This window comes from Pongo pygmaeus, chromosome 1 (assembly GCF_028885625.2).
Source record: "Pongo pygmaeus isolate AG05252 chromosome 1, NHGRI_mPonPyg2-v2.0_pri, whole genome shotgun sequence".
NCBI lineage: Eukaryota > Metazoa > Chordata > Mammalia > Primates > Hominidae > Pongo > Pongo pygmaeus.
Window position 1 is genome coordinate 183,540,372 of NC_072373.2, and position 11,178 is coordinate 183,551,549.

At 46.0% G+C, this 11,178-nt stretch overlaps 2 protein-coding genes across 2 annotated transcripts; both read left to right on the forward strand.

The window, feature by feature from the left end:
- The first annotated feature begins 1,470 nt into the window (after window positions 1-1,470).
- LOC129016356 (cytochrome P450 4A11-like) lies at window positions 1,471-5,075 on the forward strand. Its single transcript, XM_054455758.1, has 2 exons — window positions 1,471-1,722; window positions 4,820-5,075. Exons 1-2 carry the CDS (start codon window positions 1,528-1,530, stop codon window positions 5,012-5,014), a joined length of 390 nt encoding a protein of 129 aa, XP_054311733.1. The 5' UTR covers window positions 1,471-1,527; the 3' UTR covers window positions 5,015-5,075.
- Window positions 5,076-5,231: 156 nt separating this feature from the next.
- LOC129044896 (cytochrome P450 4A11-like) lies at window positions 5,232-10,175 on the forward strand. Its single transcript, XM_054503140.1, has 10 exons — window positions 5,232-5,235; window positions 5,583-5,657; window positions 6,141-6,268; window positions 7,282-7,406; window positions 7,774-7,928; window positions 8,369-8,475; window positions 8,562-8,752; window positions 8,852-8,985; window positions 9,884-9,948; window positions 10,095-10,175. Exons 1-10 carry the CDS (start codon window positions 5,232-5,234, stop codon window positions 10,173-10,175), a joined length of 1,065 nt encoding a protein of 354 aa, XP_054359115.1.
- Window positions 10,176-11,178: the final 1,003 nt, after the last annotated feature.

The window sequence follows — 11,178 nt, forward strand, 5'->3', positions numbered from 1 at the left end:
CACCTCTACTCGTACATTCATCACAGCACTATTCACGATAGCAAAGACATGGCATCAACTTTGGTGCCCGTCAATGGTGGACTGGATAAAGAAAATGTGATACATATACACAGTGGAATACTAGGCAGCTGTAAAAAAAATAATGAAATCATGTTCTTTGCAGGAACATGGATGAATTGGGAGGCAATAATCCTAAGCAAATTAACAAAGCAACAGAAAACCAAATACCACATGTTCTCACTTACAAGTGGGAACTACATGTTGGATACTTATAGACATAAATATGGGAACAATAGACACTGGGGACTACTAGAGGGGTAGGTACAGATATGAGTAAGCATTGAAAATTTGACTAATATATGCCATACTCACTACCTGAGTGGCAGAATCATTTGTATCCAAACCCTCAGCATCACACAATATACCAGTGTAAAAAACCTGCATATGAACCTGAATCTAAAATAAAAGTTGAAATTATAAAAAGAGGAAAAAAAAGAATGCTCATGCACAGATATGCATGTAAAAATGCCAGGGAGGGTTAATTCATAGCAATAGTTGCTATTTAACCTACTTTACTTGAGGTTGGCAAAGCAATCATTTTTTAAATATTAATTTCTGTTTTGTACAGATTGTCCTTAGTCAGGGCACTTAAACAGAGTACAAAGTTCTGATTGTGTAATTACACACTATTGTAGGGTGAAAGAGAATTGGTAAACATGCTCCTGCTGTGGCTATAGTACTAGACTGAAGTAGGACTAAAATTGTTCTAGGACTTTCTCTGGTAGAGAAGGTAGACCTATCAATGGGGGAAAAAGTCATAACTAACATTATGTAGAATTTTTTTAAATTGTCATGTATATGAATTGAGAAAAAAAATCATGCTTGGATATTATTAAACCAGTCTCCCCACTGGAATAAAATAAAGTACTTGAACAGCTGCCATATAAGCATCTGTTTGTCCATATCATCATCCAGTTAATAGAAAGACATAATTCCCACTCTTCACTCAATATATAGATGGAAGTGGTTTTTATGGTAAGTAAAATTAGATTTGCAATAAGACAAAAGTAATGATTCAGGACTTGGTTAATGTTAAGTTTAAATGTACATATCATGTTGAGAATTTTCTTTGAACATGTAACAAAAAAAAAGTGCTATTGAATGAACATTATTGCAATGTAGTAAAGCAGAATGCAAATTCCTTAAGGTCAGCATTCAAGTCTATTTTCCTCGCAGTTGTGCCCACACACCTAGCATACTGCCTGGCACACAGTAAATGCTCATTAAATATTTGTGAGGTACATGGACAGGGGAATGTGGTAGACAGCTGATGAAGCTTTTCTCCCACTGTTCCTCTAGGTGAATCATCCATAGTCAATCGATTCTGAACTCTGAGGTCCAAGTTCTGCCCTCCCCCTTCACTCTCCCCACAAGTGGGCGGGACAATCCTCCCAGGACTTGAGCACAGGTGGACGGGGGTGGTCAGAGAGAGGTAGGGGCACTCAGAGATCCAGCAGGTGCTGCACCATGAGTGTCTCTGTCCTGAGCCCCAGCAGACTCCTGAGTGGTGTCTCCGGGATCCTCCCAGCGGCCTCCCTGCTCATTCTGCTTCTGCTGCTGATCAAGGCAGCTCAGATCTACCTGCACAGGCAGTGGCTGCTCAAAGCCCTCCAGCAGTTCCCGTGCCCTCCCTCCCACTGGCTCTTCGGGCACATCCAGGAGGTAGGGAGGAACTCAATGGGGGAGTGGGAGGGCAAAGAGGGATGGGGCTCTGAGACCCTGGTCACAAAATCCATAGAGCAAAGCCTTGTTTTGTAACACATGTGAGGACTCAAAGGAACACCCAGCCTATCTCTCTGATCTCAGCTTGTCCCAGTCATGAGGAGCTCACTCCTCCCATGAAGCCCATCCTGCTGGTCCTCAGCTCTATCACCCATGCCCTCCTTCTGCAGATATCAAGTGTGTCTTGGCAGTCCTGCACGTGGAGGGCAATGCCTGATTGTCTCCAGGCTGGTTACCCCATAAGCCTTGGCTTTTCTCAAAGAACAAGGCTTCTAGATGCTCTCTGCCCAGTCATTCAATGCCATCACTCTGCCTGGCCCTGCATTTGCCTGGGAGCACAGACACCCATCTGAGGAATCTATGCCATGAGGAGTTTATTGTCTGTGAAGAATACAGGCAGGAATTTGAGAAGGTGTCAGACTGCAGGAAAAGAGCTCACTCTGCTGGGGTGGATATCTGAGGCAGAGATCTGCTGGTGTAGGGGATCAACTGGCTAAGTAAGTTTCCCTAAGACTCATGGAATTTCCACAACAGGTGATTTAGGACCTGAAAACCTGAGAATTGTGGGTACACATAAGGGGGGCAGCCTGCACGATATCCTCCATTTGGGGAGACTGGTGTTTGAGTTGCACATTGAACAGGGTGTGTTGACCTCCTGGCTCTCCCCGCACACACCCGGACTGTGAGCTCCCTGGATGTGAGCATGTCATTCCCTTCCTGTGCCCCAGCAACCAGCAAAATCCTGGCACAGCTTGATGGTCAGCTCAGGTGTATAGAGGAAGCTTGTCCAACCCATGCCCCGTGGGGCTGCATGTAGCTCAGGATGGCTTTGAATGTGGCCCAACACAAATTCATAAACTTCCTTAAAACATTATGAGATTATTTGGCAATTTTTTTTGAGTTCATCAGCTATCATTAGTGTTAGTGTATGTTATGCATGGCCCAAGACAATTATTTTTCTTCCAATGTGGCCTAGGAAAGCCAAAAGATTGGACATGCCAGGTATAGAGGAACAGAGAAAGAAGAGAAAGGAGCAGCAAGAGGGCTGAGGAGGGACACAGCCATTCCCCTGTGCACTGCTATCCCTGCATGGGGAGGGGGGCAGGTAAGAACAGAGCAAGGTAAAGGGCTGCATGGAGAGGACTTACCAAGGTGCTATGAATTGAACACATTGAAGTAGAGATAGGGGTTGCAGGGAACTGAGGCCTATTGTTTCTCAGCAAAGGAGGCAACGTAGTTCTCAGCAGAGCAGAACCAATGTGGGGAACTAACAAACTTCTAACCCTATATGGACTGGTCCCAATACCACTCTGCCTTCTTTCCTATTCTCCTCCTTTACCATATGTTACTCACTACCTCACTACCTGTCTGCATTTCAACCTTTAGGCCTCTGATTGCACTGTGCTTGCTACCCAGAATTATCTTCTCACTCATATCTATCCATCAAGGCCCAGCACCAAGCTACCTCCTTCAAGAAGGCCTCCTGGGTCTCCCAGTAGTGAAGGGCCAACTGTTTTTTCTATGGGCTATCCTTCTCAAGAGGCCAGAGCAGTGTTAACTTGACTCAGTTATTGTTCTGCAGTGTCACAAGTGGATTCTTCTGGGAGAGACCATCTCTGATTTATCTTTGTAACCCAATAGTCCCTCAGTAAATGATGACTCAGTGAGTGAGGGAGAGCTTTCTATTCTTCAGTTCTGAGTTAGGTCCCTCTTCAAAGCTTCCACAGATGCTTGTCCTTCATTCCATCTCATGTCCATTATCCCCTACTGCACAGCCTGTAATCTTCCTTACCCCCCAACTAGTCTGAAAATTCCACACAGATAAGGACCACAGCTGTGTCCTAACGCCGTGCCTGAACCACACTGGGCACATAGTGTGTGTGCAGTAAGCAGGTGCTGAATGATGGAGCCTACCCCACAGTAGGGCAAGCTGCCTCAGAGCTGGACAATATGATTGTCAGAAGGAGGTGGGCAGACATTAGATACTTATGTGGTAGACAGTTGCTTTGAGTTACTAGAAGCAGTTGAAATAAAGAAGAGTTGGCTACATGGAACATCACTAGGACCCAATGTCTTTAAGGGTTCCAGATGAGATTAAAGCAAAGCTGAGTCTTGAAAGCTGAGGAGAGGTGGCTGCTCTGTGGCAGAGGGGAAGGGCATTCAAGGTAGAGAAAAGAGCAAGTACCAGGGCCCAGAAGAGTGAGCAGGTGTAGCTGGTGTGTGAAACAGCAGCAGTGGTGGCATTGGTGTTGGAGCTGAAACAAACGGGTGATGGTGGAATTGCCGGCAGGGCTGGAGGCAAGAAAAGAGAAGTTGAAGCCAACAAGCCAAGAGCTTTGTAATCCACAATGAAGAGTTTAGAAAGATGACTCCAGGCAGCAGGGAGCTCATAATTCATTGATAAGTGAAAATGAGAATAAGAAACCCAAATCTCAAAATTATAGTCCAACACCAGCACCATATGCATATACCCAGACTCCATCCCATAAATCTGTACATATTCAACATGTAGAATACTATTATGCACACAATTTTATAGTTAATCTTTTTTTGCTTACCAATACACATCACAAATGCTATTTTATCTTAACAAATATTTACCGTATATGCTGGGATAATATTGAAAATCTAACCAGTATTATTATGTAAAGTTATTGTGTAATTTAAAATGTTTACATTAATTCATTTTATTCTCTAGATATACTAAACGATTTTACAAATCTACTTATCAACTAATACGAGTTACGCACATTGCCCATGGAAATTGTTGTATTTATGACTTCCAGAGATTTTACACAACATGAAGACAATGGCTGACTTAAATTTCTGCTGGCAGTATTGAGTGAGGGCTCATAGCGCTTGGCCTAAGGTCAAGCCCTGGGGAGAGAGCAAGAATCTGGATCACAGCTCAGCTCATCAGAAACAGATCTAAATCCCTAACCTGAGCTACATGGCTCCTGTGGTTGTCCTGCCCTTCACTCCTGCTGCAAAGACTAGAAGTAAATGAAAGTGTTCATCTGTCTACCCTCGTTGACAGTTCCAACACGACCAGGAGCTACAACGGATTCAGAAATGGGTGGAGACATTCCCAAGTGCCTGTCCTCATTGGCTATGGGGAGGCAAAGTTCGTGTCCAGCTCTATGACCCTGACTATATGAAGGTGATTCTGGGGAGATCAGGTGAGATTGAACCCCCATCCCAACTGCAATGTCTCTTCCCTGTTGACACATGACCCTGGGTCTGTCAAATTCCAGAAGAGAGTGGCTGTTCAAACATCAATATCTGAAACCTCTCCCACGCATCCACCAAGCCCACCATGCCCAGGCTGTAGTCAAAAATATTTACTGAATACTGAATGTTTAAAACAATATGTGGGGCTGAATTTTCTATTCTTTTTTCTATTTCTCTATTAAGAAAATTGAGGTTTTCTGAAATGTAAATTGCCCCAGATGTGTAAAACAAATTTCATACCCACACTGACTTGGGTTTTGAAGCTCCAATTGTTGTCTGTCCTAGTCAGGAAGTGACTAGGAAAACATCAATGTAGAAAAACCCATGGCTCTGTATTATTCATTGTCATTGAAGACCTAGACTATGTTTCTCACCAATTCACCTTCCTAGCCCTCTGGGTGTTTTCCTGCTGGAACACTGAGTCTGTCTTCCTGAGCCCACACTGACCTTCAGGACAGAAATAGAAGCGGATGGGAGTCAAGTGGGAGGTGACATGGGTCAAACTGCCAACTGACAGACACCAATAACTGATGGCTGCCTCTGAGACTGCCTTGCTTAGTAACTCCTAGTTTCCTATAAAGCCCTTTCTTACCTTTCAGACCCAAAATCCCATGGCTCCTACAGATTCCTGGCTCCATGGATTGGTATGTGTGCAAACTAGGACTGCAGCCCACTCCCTAGTTAGGTTTGAGTTATTTATTTGGCTCACAGAGAACAACAGATTAGGGGCCACCACTATCATGACCCCATCCCCAAATCAAGCCTCATTTCCTTCTTCTAACAAGACCCTCATCCCTTCCTAATGCTGGTGCAAACCTTCCTGAGGCTCAGCTTCTTCTATTTCATGTCTCAGTTCTCTCCAGACATCCTTGGCCTCACATTTATTTTACACAACCTTTTCAACCTTTATCTCACAGCTGTCATAATCACATGGATGTAGCAGCTCAATTACAAAATTCACATGCCTGAAATATACCTCCTTTTCCTGCATTTGCCCATGATGTGTCTTCTTCTGGATAGTTCTCCCCCTGAGAAGCCATCTTTCTCCCTCCCAAATTGTCACCAGTCATCCCTAGGTCTGTGCAGCCCCCGACACACACATATACAGACATTCATGTCTACCTTAGGGTACGGCTTGCTCCTGTTGAATGGGCAGACATGGTTCCAGCATCGACGGATGCTGACCCCAGCCTTCCACTATGACATCCTGAAGCCCTACGTGGGGCTCATGGCAGACTCTGTACGAGTGATGCTGGTGAGTCCATGTTTCTCTCCTCTCCCCACACCCACTCACAGCACACACTCTCACCAACTCCACTCTCCACCCTGTGTCCCACAGGCAGCCACAGACATAGACACATGGAACAACACTCTCAGGTTATTGCTGTGAGAGTAGAGGGTTCCCCAGAGTTGTATAAGGTAGGAGAACACCCAGGCATCAGGTCGTACCCACACTTTGTTCCCCACCATAGGAATAGAGATTTATGGTGAACACAAGGCCCTTCTCCTCCCACTTTGGAACCTTTAGCACAAGGGACTGGAGGAGTATGCAATCTTGTTGGACAGCAGGACTTCCTATGCTGGCTGGCCTGGGCAATGGCAGCTTCAGTGGCAGCATGGACAGGCCAAGATGTCACCCACCCAGGCTCTGGCCTGGGGCCCCAGGTTTCTGCATGGATTTAAGCCACACTTGGAAGGAAATGAACACCAGGTCTATGTTCTCAGAGCGATACCTGCCATAGCATCATCTCCAGTCAGGACTCTGATTTCTCATCCAACTGTGCCCAGCAAATTTTGATGAATGGAAAAGAATTGAAGTCCCTGTTTTCTCTACAACAGAGTGCCCATACTAGCCCCTTAAGCTATCTTTGGCACTGAAACTTTCCTACTAGTCCCTCAGAACTAGCTCAGCTCTCAGAACACTGAAGAGTCCCCCATTATTTATCCCAGAACAACAATAGCAACACAATTTTCACAACCATATGTCCTAACTGAATCTCAAAATTCAATACTTAATCCATGCTATTGTGAGAGGATCTGTTGAATGTTGTATTAAAAGTGTGTGAGAATTAGGCATCAGTTTACCAACACCGGCTTTACAGTCTCAGTTTCTACCATGCATCTGCTCTGTAAAGTGAGGAATCCCAACCAAGATATCTGCAAGCTACAGGAAAAAAACAACATATCTGTAGGTACACTAAAAAGCCAGGCCTTATTAGCAAAGCACTTCTTGGAGATTAAGAAGGTCCATGCCCCCTCCCACCACAGGACAAATGGGAAAAGCTCCTTGGCCAGGATTCCCCACTGGAGGTCTTTCAGCACGTCTCCTTGATGACCCTGGAAACCATCATGAAGTGTGCCTTCAGCCATCAGGGCAGCATCCAGGTGGACAGGTCAGTGACAACCCTCCAGCGGCAGGCCTTTGTTCTTATCAAGTGGAGTGCACATAACTGAGGGGCAGGTGGGACAGTGTGAAGGCTCACCTCCACACAAAGGAAGAGTCAGTCCCTGATCAAACTCTAATTCCAGTCCAGACCAAACAAAGTCTCAGGAACAGATGCCTAATTCCTAGCATAGGTGGACCTTGGATGTTCATACCATCTGATAAAGGCCAAAGGATAATAGAGCTGTAAGACAGAAGAAACATTGCCTAAAGGTTGCTTTTGCCCATTATCCAAGGCTGCCTCCTCTCAGACCCCATTCTACTTCCGGGTAATGGGCCCACCCCGACTGCGGTCTCTTCTTCATACATTCCCTCAGGAATTCTCAGTCCTACATCCAGGCCATTAGTGACCTGAACAACCTGGTTTTTTCCCGTGTGAGGAATGCCTTTCACCAGAATGACACCATCTACAGCCTGACCTCTGCTGGCCGCTGGACACACCGCGCCTGCCAGCTGGCCCATCAGCACACAGGTTCTGTCTCTTCCTCTTGTCTCCCAGCCTTTCCCAGGCACAGCGAAAGAACTTGCCCTGACTCCTCAGGCAGAGAAGGCCCCTAGTAACCCTGCAGAAGCCAGAACACACTCAGCCTGGGGAATTCCCTTGCTCAGGGGCTGGGAGCCGAAATGTGAGGGGCCAGATTCTGTGCCTTGGTTTATCAGTGTCCCCACATGGAGATAACTGAATGAGACCCTGTCCAAACAGCATTCAAGTGGAGCCTCCATAAACTGTGCCACTGGTGGGAGGGGTGCCCTGCCTCACACAGCACTAGAGCTTCCACCCCTGACCCTGCACCCACACTCACATTCGTGCTGAGATCTACCAGGCACCCACAGTGGGGCAGTTGGGGAGCTAGGCCTCCTGGGGGCTGCTGATGGTCTCAGCTCTGACTGGTAACCATTGTTCTGGTACAGACCAAGTGATCCAACTGAGGAAGGCTCAACTACAGAAGGAGGGGGAGCTGGAGAAGGTCAAGAGGAAGAGGCACTTGGATTTTCTGGACATCCTCCTCTTGGCCAAAGTGAGTATGTGTAGGAGAGGCCTGAGTCTTTGCCCAGAAGTAAAGAGCAAGAGACCAGCCCTGTGCTTTCACCACGGTCTTCCCAGATGGAGAATGGGAGCATCTTGTCAGACAAGGACCTCCGTGCTGAGGTGGACACGTTCATGTTCGAGGGCCATGACACCACAGCCAGTGGGATCTCCTGGATCCTCTATGCTCTGGCCACACACCCCAAGCATCAGGAGAGGTGTCGGGAGGAGATCCATGGCCTCCTGGGTGATGGAGCCCCCATCACCTGGTGAGTGAGGGCTCAAAAGATGGGGTTCCCTGCCTTCTCTACAGGGGAAGCCCCTGGTCTTCCCAGGCATTGCTGATGTTCAGGATGGGCTTGTTTCAGGAACCACCTGGACCAGATGCCCTACACCACCATGTGCATTAAGGAGGCACTGAGACTCTACCCACCGGTGCCAGGCATTGGCAGAGAGCTCAGCACTCCTGTCACCTTCCCTGATGGGCGTTCCTTGCCCAAAGGTATGAAGATCCCACACCCTCTCACCTAAACTCTCCACAGGGACGTGTGGAGGGTGAGAAACCCATGTGTGCATCAGAGTTCTGCACATCTCTGGGTCTGCCTTTTGTTCTAAAAAAATCAAAGACATACTTTGTATTTGGGATGAAGAATTTGAAAAGTCTGGCCAAGAGCTTGAACCCACCAAAAGTTCAAGAAATAAATGTTAATCTCTGAATGCGGCCTTGGGTCAGTAACTCTAAAATTCTATTCCTTGAGATGTACAGGGCTGGAAAGAGAATCAGACAAGGGCAGAGAGGGATGCGTTTCTTTCCTCATGGGGTCAGTGGAAAAGAGGCTTATCAGGAATATCATTTCCTGGGTCAGCTGTTGTCCAGTCTCTGAGGAAGCCTCAGGTTGATGGCAGAGAGCAGGTGATGACCAGATCTGGGGCCACCAAGGTGCAACTCCCTGGGTTCTGGTCCCAGTCCTGCCATAACCTAGTTTTGTGAACATAGACAAGAAAATTGGTCTCTCTGAGACTCAGGTATCTCCCCTGAAAACTGAGAGCAAAAGAATGTCTTCCTTGGAGTGTTGTTGTATTGAGTGAGTTCATGTATATTCTCCAATGACCCTTGGAGGACATATGATGAATGTGAAATATCACTGGACTTACTCTAAAGAGTAATGCTCTGATTCTTTCTTGTTTCTCATTCCTGCATAAATGGTTGTCTATTCATCATCTGAACTCACATGCTTTGTCAAGCCTAACCCACCTGCATAATGGCAGAATCATCCTAGTCAAAGTGACAATTTGTGGAAAGTAGGCCTTTTGGGCCTTCTTTTGCCCCTGCTGGCTGAAGTACCAGGCCACCCCATGCAAATGATCGGTTTTCTCTCTGTTTCCAACCTGCACCACAGGTATCATGGTCTTGCTCTCCATTTATGGCCTTCACCACAACCCAAAAGTGTGGCCCAACCCAGAGGTATGTGGTCCTTGAGAGGAGGAAATTGGGTGATCTCTCAAGACCAATACCTTCTCCTGCTTCCACCTCTGGGAGTCCTGTCCCCTCATGGGTGGCAAGCAGGTGCTGGATCCTTAACTATCCTGGCTCTTGTGCTGTCTCTGCAGGTGTTTGACCCTTCCCGTTTTGCACCGGGTTCTGCTCAACACAGCCATGCTTTCCTGCCCTTCTCAGGAGGATCAAGGTGAGACGTCCTGTGTGGTAATTAGAATAGAGAAATAAGGGAAGTCTCTGGTCAACCCTCTGATCTTTGTGAGCCCAATGTTCATATGTGGCATCTTCAGTTGTGCCCTTAAATGTTGGTATTTGTGGGAAAGTCAGGCACCTGGTGTGGGCGCCTCCGTGTACAAAAGAAAGGTGGCATTCCAGAGCACCCCATGGAGACTTTGCTCCCTCTGCTTCTTCAAATGGGCAGCCTGAATTCACTGTCAGTGCATGTTCCAAACTTCAGTATATTCATGTATTTTCCTCATTTTAGGGATATGAATTCTCAAAATTAGATATTCTCCAGTAAATTCAACTTCAGCTGTTTGTTTTTCTCAGTTATGAGGAATAGTAAACTGTAGATTTCTCTCCCCCCAGACATCCTCAATGCAGCACACTACCTTCCCTATTTAATTCACCAGTCTGCCGTAGAGATGAATCATTGAAATCTTTGCATCTGTTTATAAAACAGATGGCCTGCAAGTCCTACCTTTCAAGCCATATAAGGGAGAGGTTAAGGTAGCCCTTTGAAGAAAGTTTTACAACAGTGTGTGTCATATCATACATTTTTCTGTCTTGCCCAATGAAATTTTTACTGCATTATATAGTGTTCACATATTTACATCTATTTTCCCATTTGACAAATTCTGTACATGCCTTGAGATCTTCATACCATAGTCCTGTAATCCACTTAGCACAATATTGGCCAAAAACATAAAAATGTGAACAGTACACTGTCTTGGACAGAAAAGCCCAATAATTATTGTATAACGCACAACATTTGAAGGCTCCTGGTATGTAAAATATAAAACACACTTGAAATAGCTGTTGAGCTGGAGAGGAAAACTCCAGAATGGCTGTGGTGGAAATCATCGTGACATCAGGAATCATCCTGTGACATACACACAGGCAAAAACGATACAAATTCTTAGTAGAAACAAAGTTTGTTCAAAGAAATAATTATGTGACTTCTTGAAATGCTGAGTC

What these genes read in the sequence shown, in the direction of transcription:
- LOC129016356 (XM_054455758.1), top strand. Translation starts at nt 1,528, where the DNA reads ATGAGTGTCTCTGTCCTGAGCCCCAGCAGACTCCTGAGTGGTGTCTCC. An exon ending in TCTTCGGGCACATCCAGGAG is followed by an intron (nt 1,723 to 4,819) that starts GTAGGGAGGAAC and finishes CCTCGTTGACAG; the next exon opens with TTCCAACACGACCAGGAGCT.
- LOC129044896 (XM_054503140.1), top strand. An exon ending in ATTCCTGGCTCCATGGATTG is followed by an intron (nt 5,658 to 6,140) that starts GTATGTGTGCAA and finishes TGTCTACCTTAG; the next exon opens with GGTACGGCTTGCTCCTGTTG. An exon ending in GCTGGCCCATCAGCACACAG is followed by an intron (nt 7,929 to 8,368) that starts GTTCTGTCTCTT and finishes GTTCTGGTACAG; the next exon opens with ACCAAGTGATCCAACTGAGG.